Below are 26,383 nucleotides of genomic sequence, written 5' to 3'. Positions count from 1 at the left end.
TTTGGGATTTTTGGTCTGCTCCGCTTCGCGTTCACTGGCTCGTCGACGTCGCTAATTGGCCGCGCGAGGCCCGCCGGGTAAGGTAGTTTTTCCGGGGCGCCCGCGCCGTCGGCCGGCGCGCGCGCCCCGCAGCCGCGAGACTACAAGCCCGCGTTCGACTCCGCCGCGAGGCGCCGCGCTTGCGCGTGCTCACGAGCGCTCGTCAAGGGCGGCGGGGAATCGGCGCGCTTGGTCTCTCTCTTTACGTGTTGGCTCAACGCCTTTTAAGTTTGGCCCCGTTGTTGTTTGTTGTTATTGTTGTTGTTGTTGTTGTTGTTGTAGGCAGGATCCGAGACGCGTTGCCGTCACCCCCCTCCCGGGTTTTCACGTTTTGTCAAAAAAAACCCCACAACTTTATCTAAAATCAGAAACATTTTATAATTAAATACGCAACAGTTTTGGATTACGTGCGGGTTTGCACGTTTATTTTACACTTTGCTGCAAATGTGTGGTGTTTTTTTTAATAAATAAAAAGTCTGCTTTATTCCATAAACCTGCAGCGAAACTAGAGGATTTATAGTCGTCCTACGAAACCGAACGTAACGCCGCAGACGTATCGCGACGTCGCCGATAGGGGGGTTGATTGACGGCTGTTTCAACCAACGAGCGCTTCGCAAGACGGCGGCGCTAAATGCGATTGGCTCGGCCCGGGTGTGACGGGTCAGGGGCCGCTCAATAAAACCAGTGGCGCACCTCTCCGGCGGCGCTCTACACAGTATGGCCGGCGACATTAGCTAGCACTCGCTAACGGTATTCTCTGCAAAAGGGAAGACGGCAAAACCCCCCCAAGAAACTACACCTGGATTGCTGAAGGACTGTACTTAATAAATTATACCGATCAAGCAAGGACTATATTAAACTGAAAACCATAACCAACGTTTTTTTTGTTTTTTTGTTTTAATTTCTGTTGTCGGTTTGACTGTTGTCTCACGATGGAGGAGAACGGTGCACACTTCTTCGAGGGGACCGAGAAGCTGCTGGAGGTGTGGTTCTCTCGGCAAGACGAGACTAAAGGAACCGGGGACCTCCGCACCATCCCCAGGTTGGTGATTGCGATGACCCACCCCCCCCAAAAAAACATGTTTTCCTGAGTTTTCAAAACACTTCTCATTCGATAGGACGGCGACGATAGACAGGAATTTACAGGCTGGAGAGAGGAGCAGAAGACTCGCAGCGAAAAGTTCCGAGTGGGGGGAGGCGGCGGCGGGGGGATCGGACCTGGGACGTCTCGGTTAGATAAGTGCGGAGGACGGAGCCGACATGCCGGGTCGGAGTCTGGCGGACCCCCCCCCCTCCGACCTGTCATGGTCGGCGGGAAGGGGCAACTCATCGCGGGTTCACGTTGAGAAACTTCCACTCAACGCCGAGCGACGCCTGGGGGTTATAACGTGCGACCCGACCCGGCTCGGCGAGGGTTCGTGTCGCCGTGCTGTTTAAGCACCCGGTCCGTCGGTAGCCGCGGACGCTGGCTGGCCGGGTCCCCTCGGCGCCAGAACACGGTAACTAGGCCCGGGCGAAGCCACCATGCTGGGTAACGTCGTCACTTCTAAAATGGCCATCCCCCCCCCTCTCCCCTCCCCCTCTCGCTGGGGCACTGGCTTGGCTGAGTCATTCATTCTCCCATTCATTTGGGCTTTCGACCGGCCGTGTAAACTCGACTCAAACCGTTCACATGGGGGCTCGGATGCCACGGAACAGTCGTTTATAATAGGCCCAGACGGGGCCTCAAAGGCCGGTAGGCTGTTTTCGAGGCTGCCCGTAAACCGTCCAGATGTATCGTTGCTAACCGACGACACTTCCGAGTGTGTGTGTGTGTGTGCGGGGGGACGCGTCTAACGTCTGGTTCGGCGACGGAGCGCGCGACACGCCAGTCTCGCGGGTTATCGGAAGGAGCCTTGGCTCAACCCGCGCGCCTTTCGGGTAACGACGCGTGTTTTTAACTCGTTACTTTTTACGGCGTAAACCGTCCGGGTGACGGACAGGCCGCGCGCTGCTTTCTGGTGGCGGACAGGCCGCGCGCGGTTGCGGACGAGCTTGTCTTCTTCTTCTACGCTCTGGTGGGGGGGTAGGGTGCACGCATGGCGATGTATTTATCGCCTCCGCATTGAAAGCGCGACGTAATGTCCTCTCGCAGCCGACGGGTGTTGCGTAACAAGCGTGGCGTCTACGCGGCGGTGCACGTTTCCGCCGCGCGATCGGCGAGGGAAGACGCCGCCAAACGCGCGGCTCTGTGCAGAAGTCGAGGAGGGGGGGGGGGGGGATAACCGCGGCTATTCTTCCTGCGTCATGCGCTAACCGGGGCCTAAGAAGAAGAAGAAGACGACGACGTCCGGCATGTGCTCGCCGCCGCGTGCTCTCTGGCGCTCGCGCGACAGCTCGGCTGGAACCCCCCCTGCGCGGCGCAGCCACGCGAAAGGCCAATTAGTTGAAAATGCGCACGTGCATCATTTCATACCTTTTTTGTATACGTTGTGTGCCCCCCCCCCACACACACGCACACGCCAAGTTCAGTGCACCTAGCGAGTGGCTAAATATACAGGACAGGAATGAATGAAACTTGAGTTGGCGTTGGATGAATCCTGGGGGAAATGGGACCCTGTTACGTTTGGTTTCAACTGGAAGAGATCAGGAGATGAGGTGTTTAGAAAGTGCCTCAAGTCAGGCAGGCAGGCAGAGGCCACTTGCTCTCTGGTCAGGCTTCCAGCAGTGGAGCCCATTCTCCACCTCTTCCTTCTGATTGGTCCGGCGGGCTTCCTATATGCTAAATGGCTTGGGTACCGCTGTAGTGCGCACATGTGTTTTGGATATAGTTCTCACACGGTAGCAGAATAAACGCTGCAGCATTGTGCCCGTGCGTTATCATAAGAATATGATGGGACGGATCGTGGCCGCCGTGAAGCGTCTAATAAGCCACGTTTTATTTGGTGCCATAAAGACAGTTGGTTGGAGAGGGTTGGTTGTTGACTGCTGCGGATCTGTTTTGATCTGTGGTGACTGAAGGTGTGGCGTTGCAATTGCAATGTGTCTAATACTTATTCACTATGGCAGCTGCTTGAAAAGAACCCCCCCCTCTCTCTCTCTCGTTTTCTTTTTTTTCCTCTCAGTTGCATGAAGCTAAAGTGGCTCTTTTTGTCTAGCTCACTTCTGTGTCAGCCCTCGAGTCTGCTTAGCAGTCATAGTAATGTTGTAATACTCTGATTTTAGATGGAAGGTGGGTGATAAGTGGGCCCCCCCCATCCTCATCTGTGGCAAGGGTTAATGTGCCAGTGCAAAAGGGGGAAGCCTTGGTTTTCTGGTTGGAAAAACAGCTCACGTCAGCCACTTATAGACTAGTGTGTGTGACCAGCCGAGTGAATGACGGCTGGCATTAATTTACAGCCTGAGGGGAAGCTTAACGGCTCAGAGACAAACTGTGAGTGGATCAGGCGCCACTGGACTTCGGCCAATGTCCAAATAAGTCCACAAGGACATCTGATTCACAAATCTGGATCTCGCTCACATTACCCACCTCGCCTGCTCTGCTGGCTGTCTGCAGGGGTTCACGAGCGGCTCGTGGCCTGTGACCGATGAACAGGACAGTCTCTCTCAACGCTCGGCGGTCTTATAGGTTGACCATTATTTTCTTCCAATGGAGGGCCGAGTGGCCTAACAGCCAAGCTTGCATATCCTGTACGTCTGACTTGACCTTCTGTGTGCAAATTCCCTCTCGTCTGCTTACGGTCGGGTGGATTTAAAAAGAAATGCCATGAAAGACCCAATCTGTTCCTTGGTGCTCGACAGAGCTAGTTTTCCCTCAACTCTGCAATCTAATCCTGTCCTTTCCTTGAGAATATTCTCTCATGGGGGAAAGTTGACACCGTTGAGCAGACAGAAATAGCCCGGGCATTCATTTCACACTGAAACGGGAGCTGGGAGCCTGCAGGTCTCAGGTGACTGTGTCACTTTGCTATGCGGCTGATCTGCTTCAACGGTTTTAGTGACGGCCTCGTGTAGGAAATGGTGAATCATCTGCAAGTCTGACTACATGTGTCATGCAGGCATCAGGCTTGTGAATGCTTGAAAGGTACGCTGACGTCTGTTTGTTAGTTGTTAGAATGCTTCAGCGCTTTGTGGGTTATAAAGGTATGGCGGTTCCGTGTGCGCTCGATAAGAATCGATGTGGATCGCTTTATTAGCCACGTGAGGTGTTCCAAATCATTGCCTGATGTCTGGTTATGATTCAGTACCCTCCGCCACCGGCGTTGAGCCAACACGCATCTGCAGGGCTCGGGGCTGATACTCCATCCCCCACCCCCACCTGAATTCTGTGGCTTACTGGAATCTGCCAATTCTACTGGCTGCTTTGAAAAGATGCCAGCCGGAGTTCCCGTCACTCTGTACCATCCTAAAATGAAAAAAAATCTGGACTTGTCCTCCTCGCATGAATCGCAATGGCATGTGGAAACTTTCATTCAATTAGCAGCATGCTGGACCTGATAAGACTTTTTGTATTAGTTAGGGCTGTGCGATATGACAGGGTATGTCACGTCACGATAGAAAAACGTCAATCATTTCATATTATGCTCTTATCGTTTTATGGCACTGTTTTTCATCATCTGGAGTCTGTCCATCTTTTGCGTGGATTACATTAGTAAGTTGCCTTATTGGCTTTTTACTCGCATAGCTTTTATTGCACTTATAGTAGTGTAACTAACGTAGTTGTCGTCAACTCCAACTCTGCACCACTGTCTCGCTCCTCCGCTTCGCTGACCTCCGTGTGTGGAAGAGCTGAACCCCACCTGCGGCGAGACGGAGAGCAGACAACTAACGTGACCATAAATGACAGCAAAACGCAGCATTTTGCCGTCATTTATGGTTGCGCTGCTCTCCTCCACTCTCTGGTTCGGCGAGGGCAGGGCTACCCCCCTCCACACATGTGCACACCCTGGGGCGCAGACCAGGAACTATTTATTCATTGAATTTACAGAAAATGTGCTATATTGTGATATGTATCGTTATCTGGACATGAAATTACCTGTTCGGGATATGACATTTTGGTCACATTGCACAACCCTAGTATTAGTCAAGTTTCATCCAAATCTTGTTCCAAGTTTTTAAGCAAATTTTTCTGAGGTCGACGAAAGAAAATCCGAATTTTGTGTTTTTCCATCAACTGCCGTCTTGTTAAATTATACTGCCACACCTCTACACATGGCTTAACAAGACTATAGCCCTGTCCAGAATCATTCCCTTTTTCACTCACTCACTATTCCCTGCATATGAAACACTTAATAGGGTTCTCCTGTTGAGAACCCTATTGAGTGATAAATGGAGATTTTGGACACTACTGAATATTGACTGCTTCTTGTCTCGTCACGCAGTGTTTGATGGTGAAAAATTGCACAAGCAGCATAGAGACGAGGCAAGGATTGCATCGTGGTATTTTAAGCCTAAAGTAGTGTACATGCATGCATTGGACACTACATTTTCAGTTGTGTTTTTGGACTTCCTGGGGGCTTTATGTCGTGAATAAATTTTACAGTTAGAATTCGGACACTGAGACAAAATGGAGGAAGGTGAATGTAGTGCACTATCTGAAAATTGCTGGTAATGGTTGCTTAGCAACAACCTATAACCCAACAGCTAATGGACGTTATGTTCCTGAGTAGAGCAAAAGGAGAGTTTTCTGTACTTAAAATCTCAAGTTGTCTGTAACTTCGTCCAAACATGAAGACGAAGAAATGCAATGGTTAGTATTATAATGGCTTCAATAATTGCTGTTAACTTTTCCCCTACATCGTTTATTCAAAAATTCAATTTCCATCTCCTCTATGGCATCTCCTCTTTGTTGAAAAGTAAACTTTTCCACCTCAAGCATGTGTAAACCTTTAGTGATATTTACAGTTTTTATCTAAACATGCCATTTCTGTTTAGTTTTTCATCAGCACCTAAAAATTGATATAAAAGCACGGCTAAAGTCCCAAAGGTTTCTTATCCAGGGCTCTGGGTTACGTTTTGTTTTTAAAGGAACTCGAACGTATTTTTAATGTGGACTACCATACAGTACTTGGTGATGGTGTGGTTGCACAATGCCCCCCTGATAAATTCCCAGTTGAGCGCCACACTCTTGGCTCAATGTCTCTTCCAGGCTCGGCTCTGCTTCTAGTCATTGTGGACATGCACTTATTTTATTGCCCTTCCAATGTTGAAGAAGGAGAGTGGCGCCATTGCCTCCATGCTGCAGCTGTCCTTGAGTGGTGAGCAAGAGAAAGGGGGAGGTGGAGGCAGAGAGCTATAGTGTCTTTGCCAACCTGCCTCCCTTCATCGCTTCAATGCCACAGCCCTGGAAAGTATCCAATAAAGCCCAAATTTGTAAAATAATGCAGAGTATTTTGCACAGTGCAACTGGCCTACTCCTGAGCTACACTTGGCAGTGAAAGGTTGCTGCTTTTTTCCCTTGGTGCACACAAGTGTATTCTGTAATTCTTTGGGGCATTAGTGAATACAGCTGTTAAGCTGATAGAAGGAATTTCTCTGCATGTATGCATGTGGAGGTGCTTTATTTGAATTGGAATGCATTTGTATAAACCCCCCCCCCCCCCCCACATGCACACACACAAAATACTCCCAAGGCATTGTCGAATAAGGATGTTTGTTTGGTTCATTGTCGAATAAGGATGTTTGTTTGGTTTATTTCCCTACTCAAATGGCTGAAGTTTCGAGTGCTGATTAGCTCAACACTACTGAAGCTGTATTTTAATATATGAAATGCTTTCTTTTGTGGGACATTTCTTCCTAGTGGCGGGAGTAGGATTGAGGTGTCCAGAAGGTGCACCTGTCATGATAAATGAACCTGTGCACGGAATGTATGGCAATCATCCAAAATTCTTCAACATGTTTTTTTTTCTTTTTCTTTTTTCAGGTTTGAGTGGGACAAACTCCTGGAGAATGTGCATTGTTTGATCATAAGTGTGACAAAGACTGACAAGCAGGAAGCGTATATACTCAGGTGAGTGATGGATCTTCATGACACCCACTGTCCCTGTTTTCCCAGGCCGATTAGGAGGTAGACGGGATTAGACGGCGGTCATCCGTCATATCTGTTTCTTGTGTCTGGCACTGGAGCTACTTGGAACATCCCCTGCTCACACCCTGGGAGGATGCACAGCTCTTATGCACAGCAAGGTTAAATCCCGAGTGGCTCATCTGGTGATACATTAACAGAATTTTCTCTGGATGAGAGGGCAAAGACTAGATGTCTGGAGATGTTCATATTATAACATTAACGTACAAGTAAACATCAACACCCTTATCTCTGGAAAATATGTGGCCATTCATGTGGTGAGTGCTGACGCTCTGAATGTCACAGTCACCCTCCAGTAATCATAAGAGAAGTATAAGGACAATTAGATATTAAAAACAAAGGAAGTATGTTTCTGTGTTTGAAACAATTGGAAGAACATGGCTGTATAGCATCACCATTTGGATGGATGGATAGATTATTGTCCAACAAGGGGATATTTGGATATTTGTTTTCACCTTTTGTATAGAGCCTCACATACATGTACTACATGTACATACCACACGGCACACATGGAGAGCAGGAGACAACAATACATTCGCACACGAGTTTAGCAGTTCGGTGCATGTATCATTTCAGTGGCCGAAGGAACAAAACTTTTAAAGCGGGTCCGTCTCCAGGTCAGCTTAGGAATTGTATCAGATTAGATTTGTCCACCACAAAACTCTGAAACTGACACTAACATGAAGCAAACCTTTCCTTCTTTCCCACCTTCATCTTTACTTGTTGATCCTGTATACCTTAACTCCACTAGTCTGTGAAGACTGACTACCCAAACAGCTGTTAGAGAATCCTGCTTCTATCTAAACTCCTGTGATGTTTTGTGTAAAACTAAGAAGCTTCATGATTGATGGTTTTTGTTGCATTTAATCTACAGTAGCGCTGTTGGTGCCTCTTAGTTAAGAGATTACCTACAGGATTTATTGGAATAACCCTGGAAAACAGGTGGGAGTGTTTGGTTTGTGTGCCAAAAGTGGAGCGGAGTTTGATTCTGTGGAAGAGTCAGCAACATATAATCCCCCTTAACACTTGACACATAATACGACTTGGATCCGGATGTAGTTTATCCACACTGCGTTTACACGCATACAAGAATACATTTCCAGGAAACGGGTGGAAATCCAATTGTACGTCCTTGGCGCTCTCTTGTCCGGCTTGACGGTTCCTCTTATGCTTTGCCAACTTGCTGCCGTAATGTTTCCCACATCACCTCATGACACGGTTTAAGCAATCGGATTACAACCCGTCCCCAAAGTGTGTCTGGTTTATTTACAGCTGGGTTTTTGTGCAGGTAAGCACAATCTAATTGAAATCCAGTCATTCAAAACTCATTTAAATACCAAGTGTAAATGGCTTAATAATTCTCAAGTCACGGGAACATTGGCAAGCCACAAAGACAGTGGTGCTCAGTCGTGTCATGCAGGCCCATCTATACGAAGGTGTTTGTAAACAACACTACATCGGTCAAAAGTTGTGCAAATCAGTGGAATCAGCCAGTGTTGGGCTGTTGCAAATACAATGGCTGTCCTTGGCACATGGAGTACCGCCGATCTGAACATGTGAGAGCAAAGAGAAACCACAATAGTTTTGGCGTTGTTAACTTGGAGGAGCCAAACATATCTGTACCTTTTGTGCAAAACTGAAATCTTATCCATGACTGTAGATGAAAATATTTAGTCAATTTGTTTAGAAAGAGTTCAATTTCTTTTACAGCAAGGTCCAGGCCCTTTTAAAACCCTAAAATTGTGTGGGTAGGAGAGTAAACTAGTTTATTGCGGCTTTGTAAGACAGGAATATTGCAAATGCTTATACGTGTATTCAGTCTTTGCTTCCCACGGGTTTTGTTTTTAAGCTGAGAAATGGGCCATGTCATGCATTAGGACAGTTAAGTCAACAGTTTTATGTCAGTACTTGCATGTTTTTTTTTTGTTTTTTTTTTTCATCCATTCAGGAGACAGTCAGGTGCCATGAGGGACATTTTCCTCAGAACTGTCATTGTTTGTCTTGTGAAGTCATCTTGTCATATTCCTCATAACTATCATTGTTTGCCTTGTGAAGTCATCTTGTCATGCCTATGGGCTTGGCGCTAGTACTTGGATGGGAGACCTGCTAGGAAAATTGAGTTGCTGCCAGAAGTGGTGTTGGTGGGCCAGTAGGGGGCAGTCTTCCCTCTGGTCCTAGTAAAATAATAATAATTTAAAAAAAAACCGATATCAAATCCCGGTGCCCCAGTGCAGTGATGGGGAGACTGTGCTGTAGGAGATGCTGTCCTTCGGATGAGACGTTAAACTGAGGTCCTGACTCACTGTGGTCATTAAAGATCCCATGGCACTTATCGCAAAGAGTAGGGGGGTTCCCCGGTGTCCTGGCAAAATGCCCAACCTGGCTCTCCATCTGGCCACCTAAAATCATCCCCCCATGTAATTGAGTCAATGATTCCTCCCTCTCCACCTCAAGTTGATGTGTGGTGAGCATTCTGGTGCAAAATGGCTGCCGTGCGTCACTCAGGTGGTGCTGCACATTGGTGGTGGTTGCAGTGAGTTACCCCCTTCAATGTGAAGCACTTTGGGAGTCTAAAATAGCGCTATATAAATGTAATGATTATTATTATTATTACCACCCATCTGTAATCCTGCTTGTCGAGAATGGGTTTCATGCTTGTGTTGTTTGTTATTGTGCGTAAAACCTTAAAATGGAACTGATGTTGTTAAATCCCAGCCATACAGTGCTCTCCATGCAGGTAAATGAGGGTAAATGATTACTTTGGAAATTCTTTCAAGATGTAATTTTGATCCCAATAAAAGAAAAATCATCTTTAATACATCCTGACTTGGTGAGGGGGGAAAAATTTATACATGTTACGACGTGTATAGTTGTACATGCTGTGTGTCTACAAAGCACCAGAAGTGTAAATGTTTGAGTACGACTGCTGCCAGGGGGAAGTTACTGGGAGGGAAAGGGTGAGGTTTTGGGTTATTAAATGCCATGGACCTCTTGTCATCTTCATCGGAGGTGTTTTGAGTTTCTTCCTACCTTTTAGAATAAAAGTTTTCATGTATGGAACAACGGGGCCATTATTACCACCACGGTAAGCCCTCGAGCCCTTCATCCAGGCCTGTAAAGGATATCTTGACTTAGGGCAGGACAGTGCTAAGCTGTTTCATGTCTGCCCCGTTGGGCTTAAACTTGACAGAACAGATCAGTAGGCGGTAGGAAGGGGATCCTAGGTGACCGTGGCTGTTTGTCTGCCACGTCACAGTGGCTTTAAATAAACGGCCTTCAGGGGTATTACAAGGTTGGCGATACTTTGTAGTCCCTAGCCAAAGCGTCGTCGAAGCCATAGCAACGACAAATAGGGCATATCTTTTTCTGTGTGTGTGCTTTGGTGGAGGGGTGGGTAGGTGGAGGGCATAAATGTTGGGTTCAAATCAAAGGGTTAAAAATGCATGTCAGTCTTGGTAACATCTTTCTCTCCCCCCCCCTCCCCCTTTGTTTCTTTGTCCATCCACAGTGAGAGTAGCATGTTTGTCTCCAAGAGACGTTTCATTTTGAAGACATGTGGAACTACCCTCTTACTGCAAGCACTGGTCCCTCTGCTGGAGCTCGCCCGGGAGTATTGCGGCTTCGATGCCATCGAGGTACGAGACACTTCCTGCTCCGACATACTTTAGACCAGGGGTGTTGAATCATGTGGACCCCGGTCAAGAGAGGAGGAAACTAGTCTGTGAAATCAACTATGGTTGATTTATCTCCCCTTATTTAACTTGTAGATTTCCTTCTTAAGAAACACCTTCATCTTGACCTCCTCCCCTCCACTGGCCATCGGTTTGAGACCCCTGAAAAAGACCATTTACTCTGTACTTTGCATTCAAACTCTGACATACAAAGCATCCCAAGCCGCTTTATGAAGTTCTCAGTTGATTCTAGAACCTACTGTTCTAAAGACATGTCTACAGAACTGATCATTTCCTGTTTGTATGTGCGTGTGTTTGTTTCCATATTTTCTTTTCATCAACAGAATTTCTTCTACTCTCGCAAGAATTTCATGAAGCCCACCCACCAAGAGTTCCCTCATCGAAACTTCCAAGAGGAAGTGGAGTTTCTCAGCCAGATTTTCCCAAGTATGTTAACCTCTCTGTTACTCTCCCATCTCCCTGTCAAAAGCTGACATCAGTAAAAAAATTTAATCGATCTGGGAAACAGGCTAATGAGCTTGGCGCTCAAACATCAAGGCCTTTTTCTCACGTCAAGTTTATTTGTTTAGCCCAGAATCACAAGGTAGTCCCGAAGGGCTTTCAGACTGTTACCTTGTACATGCCAAACCTGACGTGACTAAGAGTGACAGATGGTGCCCTGTGTATCAGCAAATCAATCACATGCCACATACCAGTTCGTCGAGGCTGAATTTGACATGTCCTGACAACTGATATGTGCCCTCTTGTTTTGTTTTCTCCCTTTCGTCAGATGGAGCAGCCTACTGCATGGGACGATTGAACTCTGACTGCTGGTAAGCCCATGAAAGTGGTTTCCATCGTATAATATGTGTAAAAAAAGTTTTTTTAAAGTCCCTCTTCTTACAGTGCTAGCACCACCAAGGGATAAGTGGGTAACAGTACTTTTTACTGAATTTTAAGCTATATTGCCTTTTCTCCCCTTCCTCTTATTCTTTTAAAAATTCCCCAAAAGAGTCATTTTGGAGTTTATTTATAGGGTTGCCCTGTTGTGTCCTATTACACATGGATGTAACCATCATTGACTTAAGTTCCTTTGTTCCCATATGCAAGTGAAGAATTGTAGAGGGCTATGAAAGGACTTGTTCCAATTTCACCGGTTTGTTGTTGCCAACCCAGAGAAATGAGACCATAATGACTGCCAGATTTTTAGACGAGTTTACCACTTTGGTCTCTTGTGCCCAGGTATCTGTTTACCCTGGACTTACCGGAGTACTGGGAGAACAAGCATGCGGATCAGACGCTGGAAGTATTGATGAGTGATCTTGATCCAGCCATTATGGACCAGTTCTATATGAAAGATGGTGTTTCTGCAAATGATGTCACTCGTGTAAGCAGTCCAAGTCACCCTGCACCTCATTTCATTCATTTATTATCCCTGCCAGGCGGACAGCCTGGAGGGGATTCTGCATTTGGTTGTGTATGTGGGTTTGTGTGTGTTTGTCTGTACGTGGCTAATCTCGCACAAACTACTGGACCAATCAGCGTAAAAAAAAATTTGTGCACAGTTATAATGAAGAACCTCTCTAGGTTGCAGTGATTCAAAACCTTCAGCAAACTTCTGTTCTTGCTACTACCTTTCTTCATTCACTCTTTAGTTTGCTCGACCAGGGCTGCTCTATCGCTGACTGATCTAAGTCAGCCATGCGCAAGTCACATCTACGGTTGACTCGGATCCGGGAGAGACGCCCTCGCTGGGCCTCCATACCCAGTATGCCTTGCGTTCCAAAGATACCCAAGGGTCGTTCACCAAAACAGCAGAGAAACAGGCCAACAACGGTTTTACAATTTTCATATGCTATCGCATTATTAAAGTCACTTCTAAGAATTTTAGAGGTGAGAAATCAACTGTGTAACTTTCCAATATTGGCAGTTTTATTAAATTTATCAAATTTTTTCCCTCATTTTCCAAGTTAGAAGCTCCACAAACTGGCAACCAGCCGGCCAGTTACACTCACAGACCCTGCTGTGAGCTGGCTGGAGCTCTCGAGACCGATCTCGTAGACAAGGCCTTTATTTCCCTATTGACGGAGGGTGTGTGTGTGTGTGCATATCATAACACAAATGTCCATTATAAGATTAACAGAACTGATTTTTGAGGAAAATTACTATTTAAAAACGATAAAATCTTTGTCAGGTTTAGCAATAATGATAATTGATCTTAAAGTTTAGGTCATTAATGTTTTATTAGACGCAGTAGTTGTAGCATTTCCTTGACACGATTGGTCTGAAATTTACGTTGATTAACCTCTCAATTTTTCTTAGGGCGAACTCTTTGGTGTTCTTTTGCGATGTGTTTTTAAGTATCGGGTATCAGATAGGTTACAAAAATGAGGTTTTTAAATGCGGAAAAATGTATGTGGAGTTTCAGATTTACTCTTGTCAAAGTCGATCAAATAAAGCCGTGGTCCAGTGTAACTTTTTTTCCCCCACAGTAGATCAGGGTTTTACTGGACCCTTGTATATTTTCACTGGCCCGGCAGCCAAAATATGAAAATAACTTTTTCCACAATTTTGGTGATTTATTCATTGTATAAAATACTCCATAGGGTTTATATATATATATAGATATAGATATATAGGGTTAGTGGTTGTATCAGTAAGGGCATCCGACATAAAATCTGTGGTACAAAATGTACCACAGTTGCTGTTTTCCACCCAGGAGTATTGTTGTTTCCACAAAGATAGAAAGCCCCCCCTTGCTTGTTGTTGTAGACTTGTGCGTTTCTTTCACGGACATTTTTTCTGAGAGTACCGGTAGGAATATGATTGATGAATGATGCTAGGGTGGTAAATATTTAAAAGGACCTACCCATGACTTGGCATTCACTTTTTCTGCCCCTGGGCCATCGGTTATGTCGGACCCTGTGAAGTGTTGTGCTGATAAAACCATTTTATTTCTTATAAAATTTGATTTAGCTGAACTGGTTGTTGCTACCGAGTAATTCATCCCCTAGGTCATTATTAAATGTATGAAATTCCCACTGTTGGGCCAGAGCAGCCCAAAACACATGCTGGTAAACCCATTTGATTCATAGATCTCCAAAAATAAAGTTAGGTGGATTCGGCAGAGGTGCAATTTATCACCTGCCAAGTCTGGAGAATGGGCTGCTAAAGATAATCATTTATGTTTCCCTCAACTTTCCCCTTAAACTAACTCAGGCGTCGTTCCCACCATGAACTTGAAGAAATTACAGAAATTATGTCATGTCATGTTCAGCATCGGGGGTGCTCGTCTTACAATACTGGGTATTAAGGCCCAGTGAGGGCATTTAGTCTCTCCCGAGTTTGATCGGGCAGCGACATGATCAGAACTTAAGAGTTTTTTGATAATACAAAAATGTGAAAGTTAGAAAGGAACAACTTCCTCTAGGTTGCAGTCAAAACAGGAAGTGTTGCATATGTGGTGCGGTGGCCCAGTGGTTAGCACTGTTGCTTCACAGCAAGAAGGTCCCGGGTTCGAACCCCAGGTTGTCCCAGGTCCTTTCTGTGTGGAGTTTACATGTTCTCCCCTTGTCTGTGTGGGTTTCCTCCAGGTGCTCCGGTTTCCTCCCACCATCAAAAAGACATGCATGTTAGGGTTAATACTCCTGTCTGTGCCCCTGAGCAAGGCAATGGAAAGAGGAACTGGAGTTGGTTCCCGGGCGCTGCAGCTGCCCACTGCTCCTATACAATAGTATGGGTTAAATGCAGAGAACAAATTCGTTGTAAGAATCCATCCATTATCCAAACCACTTATCCTGCTCTCAGGGATGCTGGAGCCTATCCAGGCAGTCATTGGGCGGCAGGCGGGGAGACACCCTGGACAGGCTGCCAGGTCATCACAGGGCCGACACACATTCACACCTAGGGACAATTTAGTACGGCCGATTCTCCTGACCTATATGTCTTTGGACTGTGGGAGGAAACCGGAGCACCCGGAGGAAACCCACACAGACACGGGGAGAACATGCCAACGCCACACAGATAATGACCCGGGACGACCCCCAAGGTTGGACTACCCTGGGGCTCGAACCCAGGACCTTCTCGCTGTGAGGTGACTGTGCTAACTACTGCGGCACCGTGCCGCCTCATTGTAAGAATACAATGACAAAATAAAGTGGCTTGCTTTCTTCTCGTCGCTGCCCAAACTGAGTCAACGGCAGATGTGAGTCACGCATGTGCGAGCGTAACCAGTTTACCCAGCTTCGTTATCATATGTAAATAAAGGCGGGGTTAGGGTTAGACCAAAATGGTCCCGTGGCAAACCTTTTCTTATTGGAAAATGCAAGTTCATATTAGTCTTAGTGGCATTTGTGCGAGGGTCTGCCTAGGGGGCCGCTCATCCACAGACTGACAGACAAAACTTTTTTTTAAGTAGATTTTTTTTTTAGCTTGGGTGTTGCATATTGAACTTTTTTTTTTCTTCCGCATTTCCCTTTCAGTCAACTTTGTGTTGTGCAATGGCAGGGAAAACACTTTTTTCTGTGTGTGTGTGTGTGTCTCTGTCTGTCTGTCTGTCTGTCTGCTGCTAATCTCCATACTCCTGGGCCCAGCAGCCTAATAATTTTTGTGTATACTTATGACTGTGATCAAGGACCTCTCGTGGTCGCGATGATTCAAAACCTGTTTTACACCACAACGGAGTGCTCAGCTGGTTTGTCGCCAAATGCAAGCGCCGGCGAAGGGGAGCGCCGCCTGGCCGGGGATCTGCACTCTGCTGGTTTCTTCAGTTTTCACATGCCCCTTTTTAAAGAAAGCATGGGAAATATGTGTGGCGTGAGTGACAGACACGCAGTCACTACCAGATATCATGCAGCGTCTGAACTGCTTTTTTGGTAAATGGTTACCGTCCTGAAGATTATGTTCTTTAACTCGGCGCCACCTGTGATGATAGGTGGTGTTTGCCCTCTGCACGTCCAGTCGATCCAGTCAAAATGAAATGGTCGCCGGTGCTGTTGTGTCAGCGCCTCCCCCACTGCTGAACTCACACAGGGTTCGGATATCGATGGGGGATCTGCTGGGGAAAGTCTCCGACCATTTTGTTCTTTTTTTTATGTTCTTTTTTTTTTGGCCATTTTTTCATCAGACCATGAAAGGCAAACAGGAAGTAGGGGGTGGGGTACGGCATGCAACAAAGGTCGCCGGCTGGAATTGAACTGGCGACGGTTGCGGCCACGTGGGTATGCGCTGTAACCGTTCGGCTGCAGAGGCGCCCCAGACCATCTTGTTCCGCCATATCTGCCCATTGATAAACAACTTCGCTTATTCTTCAAGCTCGCGGCGGTTTTCCTTGATCTTGTGGATTTGTCTGCTTTGACAACGATATAAATATAAATATACAAACATAAATAATTAGATGTATAAATATGAGTCGCTCTGGGAAAAGTCTTTCCCCGCGACGACCAAATAAGCAGCTGAAAAAGTGTTCATTATTTGGGTAGTTGCGGATTAACGTTTTTTATTTAAATACGGTACAAATAGAAATTATCAGAAAGTACATTTGTGGGCATCCGGGTGGCGCAGCGGTCTATTCCGTTGCCTACCAACACGGGATCGCCGGGTCGAATCCCTGTGTAACCTCCGGCTTGGTCGGGCTTCCCTACAGAGACAATTGACCTTGTCTGTGGGTGGGAAGTCGGATGTGGGTATTTGTCCTGGTCGCTGCACTAGCGCCTCCTCTGGTCGGTCGGGGTGCCCCCCCCCCCGGATCAACAGAGAGGGGGTGGAGCAGCGACCGGGACGGCTCAAAAAAGAGCAGGATAATTGGCCAGATACAATTGGGGAGAAGGGGGGGGTTGGAAGGAGGAAAAAAAACTATATTTGTTTGCATGTAAATGTTCAGGAATGTAAGCTGTGACACGTTACAGCTTCAGAATTCATGTAAAATACTACCTGCACAAATGGGGGGGGGGTATGAGGGTAAATTAATCTGTTCAAGCTGCCTTGCCTGGTCATGTATAGTTGACGCAGTCTTTCTTTCTCGTCTTTCCTCAGATGAGTGGAATTCGTGACCTGATACCAGGTTCTGTGATTGACGCCACAATGTTCAACCCTTGTGGATACTCAATGAATGGAATGAAGACTGACGTGAGTTCAGAAGCGAGCGTTTGTGTTTCTTCGCCGTGTTTTAACTGTGTGTATGTGTGCCTGAAAAGGCCTCTAAACCGTGGCTCTCTACCCGCCGCGTCCTCCAGGGAACTTACTGGACGATCCACATCACTCCAGAGCCGGAGTTCTCGTACGTCAGCTTCGAAACCAATCTCTCCCAGACGTCCTACGACGATTTGGTCAGGAAGGTGTTGGATGTCTTCAAGCCAGGAAAATTTGTGACAACACTTTTTGTGAATCAGGTATGTTGAGACGCGCAACACGTTGTCATTCGTGCCAGTGCAGTTGGAATTTGTGTGTTTATTTATATATATATTTTTCCTGTTTCCCCACCTGCTCGGCAGAGTTCCAAATGTCGCAGTGTCTTCTCTTCCGCCCAGAAACTCGATGGGTACAAGCGCGTCGACCGCCAGTTGGCCCAGTTCAACGATTACAATTTTGTCTTTACAAGCTACACCAAGAATCGCCAGCAGAACCAGCAGAGCTGAGGGTGGAGGATGAAGAAGAGGCGCAAAAAGAAAGATGGGCGCCTCTGCGGCCAGCTCCTCCTCTCCCCCTCCCTCCGCCGTTGTTGTCCAGGAGCTCCTGGCGCTCGGGGGGCCACGGCCCCCGGTTTGACCACCAGTTTGAATTGTATGCATTGTTGTACCTATGACTTAGAACTCTTGCATGAAAGCTCTTTTCTCTGTCTAGATATTCTAGCTCACTCTTGCTGTGATCTTGAAGTGCATGTAGAGGAATTAAACACGCTCTGTTTGAGGCTGTCCACCTGCGCCCAGTACAGCGGTCCTTACCTGCAGGTCTCCCCCCTCATTCCCCACAGACAGGGCTTCCGTGCCCACTAGGCCAGGGCCCTGACATGCTCAGATGAGTCCGCCTCTGTTTTGAGTTTACTTTCTTGTTTTTGTTTTTCCCCCCAAATAGTCAAATGTACTACTCCAACCGGTCACTTCCTTGCAAGTAATTTCCCGCCCAGGTTGATCACTGGTACGTATATGTCCCCGTTTTTTCTTCTTCTTCTTCTTCATATTAATGAGTGCACTTTAAAAAGATTTTTTTTAAGACCAATCCTTTGTTTCCTGTGTAAAATTAACTTGTTTATTGAAAGCAGTAATAAGCTTTTGGCCATAATATAAATTTGTAGTGTCGACGTCGAAACATGATACATAAATCCCTCTCGAAGAACCGCCGTACTTTCCTGTTAAGTGTTGCACTGCTTACCGCAGCCTAACCGGCCCCTGGGACTCGGGTGCGCGGGGCTGTAGGACGGCGCCCGAGCCACAGAGGAATTCTTGCTGTCGGAGGCTTTGGAAGCGGCACCGTCAGCGGGGCCCCCCGAGCTGCCCTGTGCCTCAAAACCTCCGCAGCCGTAAAGCGGTTTCTGCAAGTCCACCGACGGGCACGCCGGTCAAGTTTTACGGCAGGCGGCAGCGTCGACGGCAACGCTAAATACTTCATACATCACGGACAGTTAACGGTTATCTTATCGACGAGTGAACTAATCGGTTACTGAATCGGTTTCATTTTAGAAAATGGGAAGGAAACGGTACGCCGCAAGGTTAAATCGCGGGAAGCGGACACACACACACACGTATCATCCTAAAACGGTTAGACTTGTGACGGCACACACACACAAACTGCACTCGTGTAATCGTATTGCTCGATAGTTACCAATATTACATTATATTACTACAACTGTTATTACTGCTTCTATTACTATGACACTTGTATTGGCACTACTAACGGATACACACACACACACACAATGCCTTCACACAACTTTTTATAGACAGAAGTTTGATTTGGGTTTTCTTTGCATCTGGAGTTTCTGCATTAAATTTTGAATTCTAAGTCACGAATCGTTAACTGTTTGTTCATGTTTTAAGTATTCCCACTTTATGAAGCGGTACCGTACTGGCGGTTGCATGATTTTAAGACACCGAGGTACATTTAATGTGCGCTACACTACGCACTCGGCTGGGTTTTTACAGCACGCTGTATCAACCAGAAGCCCCCAGAACTCGGGCGGGGGGGGGGGGGTGTCCCAGGTCAGGTTGGCGCTCTGAATCTACACACTCGGTTTTTTCTTTCGTTCTTAACTCAGTTCTCTGCTCTCTGACTGAATGTAGCACAGCCGGGTGTATAATAGGGCTGTCCCAACTTTTGAATGTAGAGGTCTCTAGAGAGAGGAGCCCCGGACAGGGTCTAAGCTGAATGTACGACTCCAGGAGACGCACCCCCCCCCTCCCCCTCCCCCTTCCCCCCTCTCCCCGTCCACCCCCAGTGTAGTTTTCTATGGTGCCGGTCAGGACAATGCCTTCTGCCGTCCAACATGGCGGCCATTGTCCGGCTCCCAGCAGGTCTCTGTCCCCCACCACCACCACGTCCCCGTCCCCCCCCCCCCTCTCCCTTGCACAAAGTCAGACTGTCAGCTGGCCCCAGAACCGTGCGCGACAAGAGTGGCCCTCCTGCAATGGCGGCTCTGAATGGGAAATAATGAATCAGACACTTTGCTTAGTGCAGCGCTTGCCCAGCGAAGCATTTTTCTTTTTCTAAACAATATCCAACCTCTCTCTCTTTCGAAACCTCCCCCACACACACACAGAAATCGGTAAGCGCACAATAGAGGCCCGCCGATCTGAGCATGCCAGGGTGATCCCGGATCATTCCACACATGACCGTTGTATAAACTGCCGTTTTATTAATTTTATTGTGCCCCAGACACTTTTGCAGTGAATTGGTCCAAAATGTGACTCCCTTGCAAATTTTTTTTCTTTTCTTTCTTTTTTTTTTTTTTTGAGTATCATCAATGCCCTTTGTTCACTGAGGGGAAAATTCCTGTGACACTATGGTGCATGTGACTACTAGTGCTGTATTGCTTAACAGTGTAGTGTGCTGCCGTCTCATCCTCCTGTGTAAAGTAGGTCTGTGTGCTTCACCTTCCTCATGTTTTAAACCAGCTGAAATGTAGTCGGAACAGATGCCGCATCCTGATAACACTTCATCGGACGGGCGGGGGGGGCAAATCGGGTATTAATACTGTTTTGCTGTACTTTGTGGTGCTAATAGCAGGTCAATTTTATGTATTTTAACGTCCTAAGACAAAATGGAGTTGGTCGCTGCGATAACCGTAGCGGCTCTTTTTTTGGGGAATGCTTTTTAAGGGTTGTCCCTCTCCATTCGCCGTGCTGATGATAGTGGTTCAAAATGCTTCTCCTGCCACAGAAAGCAGACCGGTTTGAATTTTCCCAGTATAGCCATAGATGACGGAAAGTGGCGTCCCCTGCCTTTTTAGCACTGTTAAGGATTGCAAACTTTTTTCTTTTCTTTTTTTCTTTTTTTTTTTTGACCAGTCAGTTGTTAGGAAAGTGCCAATAACAATCAATGTACTGACCACTCAGGGCACAGTATAGCGAGGAAACAGAACACACGGTAGTTGCTTCACAGCGGACCACTTGATAATTGTACAATAGTTCATGTAAGGACACTCGAGTGTAGGTGACAATTGGATCTGGCTTCCTTCCACTTCCGTCTTTTTCGTGGCTTCTGGAGTGGTCATATTTCCATAGGACCAATCTCTACTCGGTGTCCTTACCTGAACAGACCTTTCTGTTAGATGACTCGAGTGATCATCCATGATTGTTACAGGTCCTTTTTCTCTTTTTTTTTTAAAGGTGATATACGTTTAGGGAATTTCAAACCAGCACCGGTCAAATGCTTGTTTTTTTTTTTTAATGGTATTTTTTAAGTACATTTTAAGACTTGACAACCTTGGTTGTGGATTTAGTCCTGTTGGTATTGAACCTTGCTCTCTTCCTTTTTATACTTAAAAATTCAAATGCTTTTTTCCCCCCAGTTCAATGCTAATACAGTTTTTACAAAAAAAAATATTTTTGTAAGGAATTAATTTTTTTGCAGCGGACCAACCCCCCCTCCCTCCCCCCCTTTTTTTGTGTCTGAGGAGCGTTCACTTTGTGTAAAACTGTTTCAAACTAGTTCTGTTCTGAAATTGAGGGACGGCCTTTTTGAAAGCTAACCGAATCATATAGGTTTTTTTTAATATATATATATATATATATATATATATTCCTCTTGCCTTTTCTTTTTATAGAATCCATGTAGAGGTGATTTTATGGGTAGGAAAGGTGAGAGAACGCCTCCCCTGAGAGAGCGAGAGATGGCAGGATGTATCAGGATGTACTGAAGGGAAAACTTTGCTGTTCTAATTCTTTCTTTTTGCTATTCTTTGGATGGTCAAGATGTGCTAAATATATCTGTACTATGAGCTTGATGCTTAAATAAAAAAAATGTAATAAAAACAATCAACTGTAAAACTTACACATTTCCTGTGTGCGCTCCCTAAAAGCTCCCGATGTGTGGTGTTATTTGTTGTTTGTGAACAGCATCTGAAGGTTTATTGAAACTGTATTTAGACCATTCCTTCTGAATACTCCAGCTGACATGCCTTATGGTTCAATCAAAAACTCGCTCAATACTCCAGCTGACATGCCTTATGGTTCAATCAAAAACTCGCTCAAATCACAACGTGTAGCCAATCATTTTTTTTTTCTGCACTGGGTAATTATTTCATCGCAGCCCATAAAAGTTAATCAGGCCAGGGCTTTATTAAGAGGGGAACAAATCTTCCCCATCGAATAGTTTTAGCTTTTTCTATGGTAGAAGTGCTGGAGCACTACCAAATTGTACTGGAACTTAAAAAAAATGACCTGTCAAGTCATAAACTAGGTTATTAGTGGCATTGTTTAAAACCATCAGTAATGGAGACATGACAAACATTTAAGACCTGCTGAAAAAGGCCTGTGCACTAGGGCTGGGTAATAAAAACAGTGACGCAAGGTCCTGTTTTATCAAACCGGTCGAAACTCGTAACATGTTTGCTTCCCTGAAGAAAATAGTTGAGAGTAAAAATAGGTTGGTTATTGAATGTGACACCTGTCTGGCCAAGTGAGCAAAAACACTGGGCAAAATTTATTTAGGGCTTAGTATTTGACGGCCTGATCCAAGGCCGGGGTCTAAGGGGTGGTTGAGCAAGACCAATAAATACCTGGCCATGCCTGTTGCTAATCTGCCAAGCTAAAATAAGATGTTGATTTTTCATTTCTTGTTTGGTCATGCCATAATAACTTCATGAGAACCTTATCGTCTCAGATCAGCACTCCTGTATTGTTGTTTTTTTTATACAAGAGACCTCATCATTAAAGGGCCCCGAGCTTGTTTCTAGGTATTTCAGTCCACCATAGAGCTGTGCAAATACAGCAACAGAGAGACTGCCAAGCCAGCATGACAAGATTTCAGTTCTATTGTATCCAAATCGTCATCGTCTTTACTCTAATAAATCATGGCCTCCTCCTCCTCGATTTGCACGACTACATGAAATGCCATTGAATAACAAAGCTTGCGGTCCTCACTGTAATCCAATGGCGACATCTAGTGGCGAAAGAGTTTTAGTACTGCTGTAGTATGTCATGACTTATTACCTGCACGTTGCATCGCTTGGAAAGAAATAGGGAAACCCCCCTATTATTGCTACTTGGTTTTTATTGATCCTTCCCCCGTTGCGGATATGACCAAGAACATTAAAATTGTGGCATAGTCTCCCAGTCTCCAGACGGATCTTTTTAAACGTGCTTTAACGTGGATTAACCCCTTCCGCTCGTACGTATTACTTCTTCGTTGGTCCATTGTGGGATCTATCCGTTCAGATTTAATCCATTTTATTTTTGAGTGGCGTCATTCTATTAAGTTATTCTTTCCGTTATATCCTAATCATTCTATGTTGTCAATGTTTTAATTATTTTATGTCGATGTTTTATTCCGCGTTATTCTTCTTCTTCTATCGTGATCTTATTACCCTCGCGTCAAGCGCACCGGATTGGTGGATGACGTCAGCGGAAGTGTATCCTCCGTTGTCTTCCGCTGCTGGGAGCTCACGTGTTAAGCGTTGCCGTGCCAGCAGGGACGCGAGTAAAGACGCCGAAATGGCCCAACTCGGTGGAGTAATGTAAGTATTTATTCGGTCGCTTTGCGGAAGACGCGCCTTTTCGTCTGTTGGCCGGAGTGGATAGAGGTTTCTGGGAACGTGTTTGGTGAGGTACAGCTGTGCTAGCTAAGCTAAGCTAACCTCGGCTAGCGGGGCTTCCGTCAACCTTATTCCGACTCCAACGTCACTGGTCGGGCATGGCGATGTGTCCAGGGGGACGCTGGGCGGTTCGGGTTCGTGTCCTGCTGCTTGCGTGGGGAAATAATAACGTAAGCCAAATGCAAGTTGGGCAGCAGGCCTCATTTTGAGTATTGGGACTGCGGAACTTACATTAGATGTCCGATATGGTGCCCGATCTCGGTTTTGCCAGAGACCTCAGTGAGATTTTATGGTTCATGGCTCGCTACCAGAGTCAGTGCTGTCTGTTCTGCCAGTGCCAGCCATTAAGCGGACAGACAGAGCTGGTAAGGTGTGCCGTCTTGATCACTACCGGCCCAGAGCTTTAGCCAGCATGCTGTCAAAAAGTCCTAGAAAGAATCCCTCTGGATAGGTGACATGAGTTTATTAACCCCACAGATAGCCAGTTTGGTTTTAAAGCTAAACGTGATACTGATTTGTGTGTGTGTGTGTGTGTATATATATATATAAAGTAAATTGTAAACAAAGATAAGAGGTCAAAACTCAAAAGTTTTTCTGTGATTTATTAATGCTTCCAGTATATATATATATATATATATATATATATACACACAAATCAGTATCACGTTTAGCTTTAAAACCAAACTGGCTATCTGTGGGGTTAATAAACTCATGTCACCTATCCAGAGGGATTCTTTCAAGGACTTTTTGACAGCACATATATATATACACACACACACACACACATATATATACACATATATACATACATATATATATATACATACACATACATACATACATTTATATATATATATATATATATAAAATTGTAAACAAAGATAGAGGTCAAAACCCAAAAGTTTTTCTGTGATTTATTAATGCTTCCAAAGCATTTGGTCGTGTTAATCATAGTAAGTTGTTTGTTAAATTGAGTCAAAGAGGGGTGCCCAAATACATGGTGATACTTGTGGTTTACTGGGATGCCCACGAGACTATACAAATAAAATGGGGCAATAGTGTCTCAGCCCCATCTGGGGTTAACAAGATTCAAAAAAGGACTGGTTGTTAAAATCCCTAGTGTTTGCACTGCAACAGATTCAGTGGAGATCAAACTGGAGATGTCTGCCAAGGTGACATTGCCACCACCAAGACACGTCATCAGTTGTGTACCTCAGCATCACAGGGTGTTTCGGCCTTTTATCACAAGACACCCTCTGCTGAGGCAGGCCCACCACAGGTTGATCGGTCCTGGGTGTGTGACCTGTGGTTAGCTGTTCCCCCTGGCAGCCCAGACGGCGTCTCTCCTTTTGAGCCAGATCCAGTGGCTAGTCCTCAGCAGTGTTGGCTAGCTCTTTGATCACTCTCCTGTGGGCCTGCCCCCTGACTCCTAGTTCCCTCAGGAGTTTTGCTGTGGAGCTGGCAACAAAGCCCCTACAACCCACCTCCACAGGGCGCACCTTCACCTTCCAGCCTCTGTCCTCTGCTTCGGCTGGTAGGTTGGCGTACCGCAGCTTCTTACGCTCGTACGCTTCATCGACTGCATCCTCCCAGGGGACTGTCAGCTCAATGATGTAAGCGAGCTGGTTAGAATTGGACCAGAGGACGAGGTCTGGTCGCAAGGTGGTTGTTGCGATCTCTGTCGGGAAGATGAGCTTCTGGCCTAAGTCCACTCGCATTTCCCAATCCCTGGCTGAGTTTAGTGAGCCTAAGTTGGGAAGTGAAGGGTTGGCCTTCAGTTTATCCCCCTCTCGAATGAAAGCTGGGAACCGCCGGGGCCCTTCCTGGTTGTTGAAGGGTTGGGCATTGATGGAAACCCTCTTGCAATCGAGTTTAGCTGCCAAGCACCTGAGCACCTGATTGTGTCGCCAGGTGTATCTGCCTTGGGTAAGGCTGGTCTTGCAGCCAACCAAGATATGCTTGAGGGTTGCTGGGGCTGTACACAGGGAGCAAGATGGATTCTCTCCAAACCAGAGATTTAGATTTATGGGAGAGGGCAGGACATCATATGTGGCCTTGATGATGAAACTCAGCCTGTTTGATTCCATGCTCCAGAGCTCACTCCATGTGAGTTTCCTCTTTTCAACACCCTCCCACCTCATCCAGCGACCCTGTTTGGCTTGTGCTATGGCTTTAGCACATCTGGCTGCTTCTTCCTGTCGGCGGACCTCCTCAACCACCATAGTTCGCCGTTCGGTAGTAGTCGCCTTTTGCCAGGTAGGTGTTTTTATTCCCAGGCCAAGGCCACCTCTGCCTTGTTGAACATGGCCTACTATGTCTCGGTGGCGGAGGGCAGATTTCGCCTCCAGTACAGCTGCAGCCGGGGTCCATTTCTTCCCTGTTGCTAGGGTTGGAGCAACTCCTCTCACTATTGGGTCTCGGGATTCTGTGAGGGACATGTCCAGCCTCACTTTGGCACATTTGAATTCCTCAACCAGGCTGGAAATTGGCAGTGCGAGGGCTCCATTGCCGAAGAGTCCAACACTGCTGAGGCACCTTGGCAGTCCAAGCCACTTCCTCACCTGCGAGTTCACTAGCCTCTCCAAGCGATTGGCATGAGATAGTGAGACTTCGTACATGGTTATTGGCCACATGAGTCGGGGTAGCAGCCCAAACTGAAAGCACCAAAGCTTCAACTTCCCGGGCAGTGCAGTGTTGTTGATTTGCCTGAGGCCACTGATTGTATCCTGGCGAAGTTGCTCCAGTTGGTGTCAGACAAAGTGGAATTTTGTCCCCAGTCTTTTTAATCTATATTTTGATGATCTAGCCGAGCAATTCTCCAGTGAACCATATTATGTATGCAGATGATCTTGTGGTCCTTAGTCCATGCAGCGCTGGTCTCCAGCAGCTGCTTACTATATGTTCTGTCTATGGTGTGGAACATGATATATATCAAATATAATGCCGGAGTGTTGTCTTGATCTGTAGAACCTGAGAGGACAAATGTCTAAAATTTCCTGGCTTCAAATGGTCTGATAATAATCGTGGTGTCTGTAATAAGGCAAAATATCTTGTGCATTTTATACAGAACAAATGACAGATGATGAGTGAAGATAAGTTCAGAGCGTATTGTACTCCACTCTATACTGTACACTTGTGGTCAAACTGCAAAAAAGCAAGCTTAGAGACTTCAAGTGGCTTACAAAAATGCCATGGGAATATTACTTAAGAGACCTGGATGGTATAGTGCAAGTGAAATGCTTGTGGCTGCAGGAGTCAATACTTTCCAAAATGCTTAAGAAATCTCATATATCAGTTTATTTGCTGGCTTAATGACTGTAAATGAGATCATCTTGGTTTTATCAAACATAAGGTTTAGTACTA

At 46.1% G+C, this 26,383-nt stretch overlaps 2 protein-coding genes across 2 annotated transcripts in view; both read left to right on the top strand.

The window, feature by feature from the left end:
- Nucleotides 1-767: 767 nt before the first annotated feature.
- On the top strand, nucleotides 768-21,249 carry amd1 (adenosylmethionine decarboxylase 1). Its single transcript, XM_056294319.1, has 9 exons — nucleotides 768-1,081; nucleotides 6,941-7,027; nucleotides 10,611-10,737; nucleotides 11,118-11,220; nucleotides 11,564-11,606; nucleotides 12,016-12,160; nucleotides 16,807-16,899; nucleotides 17,007-17,162; nucleotides 17,265-21,249. The coding sequence occupies exons 1-9, from the start codon at nucleotides 972-974 to the stop codon at nucleotides 17,406-17,408; spliced, it is 1,008 nt and encodes a 335-aa protein (XP_056150294.1). The 5' UTR covers nucleotides 768-971; the 3' UTR covers nucleotides 17,409-21,249.
- Nucleotides 21,250-22,860: 1,611 nt separating this feature from the next.
- Nucleotides 22,861-26,383, top strand: part of rpf2 (ribosome production factor 2 homolog) — a 28,254-nt gene continuing 24,731 nt past the window's right edge. Inside the window, exon 1 of the mRNA XM_056294699.1 lies at nucleotides 22,861-22,942. Within this exon, the coding sequence (XP_056150674.1) occupies nucleotides 22,920-22,942 (23 nt within the window). The 5' untranslated portion in view covers nucleotides 22,861-22,919. The remainder of the gene's footprint in view (nucleotides 22,943-26,383) is intronic.

The sequence above is a fragment of the Lampris incognitus genome, chromosome 15 (genome assembly GCF_029633865.1).
Source record: "Lampris incognitus isolate fLamInc1 chromosome 15, fLamInc1.hap2, whole genome shotgun sequence".
Classification (NCBI taxonomy): domain Eukaryota; kingdom Metazoa; phylum Chordata; class Actinopteri; order Lampriformes; family Lampridae; genus Lampris; species Lampris incognitus.
The sequence above is the reverse complement of the archived record's forward strand: the minus strand, read 5'-3'. Positions and strand labels throughout refer to the sequence as shown.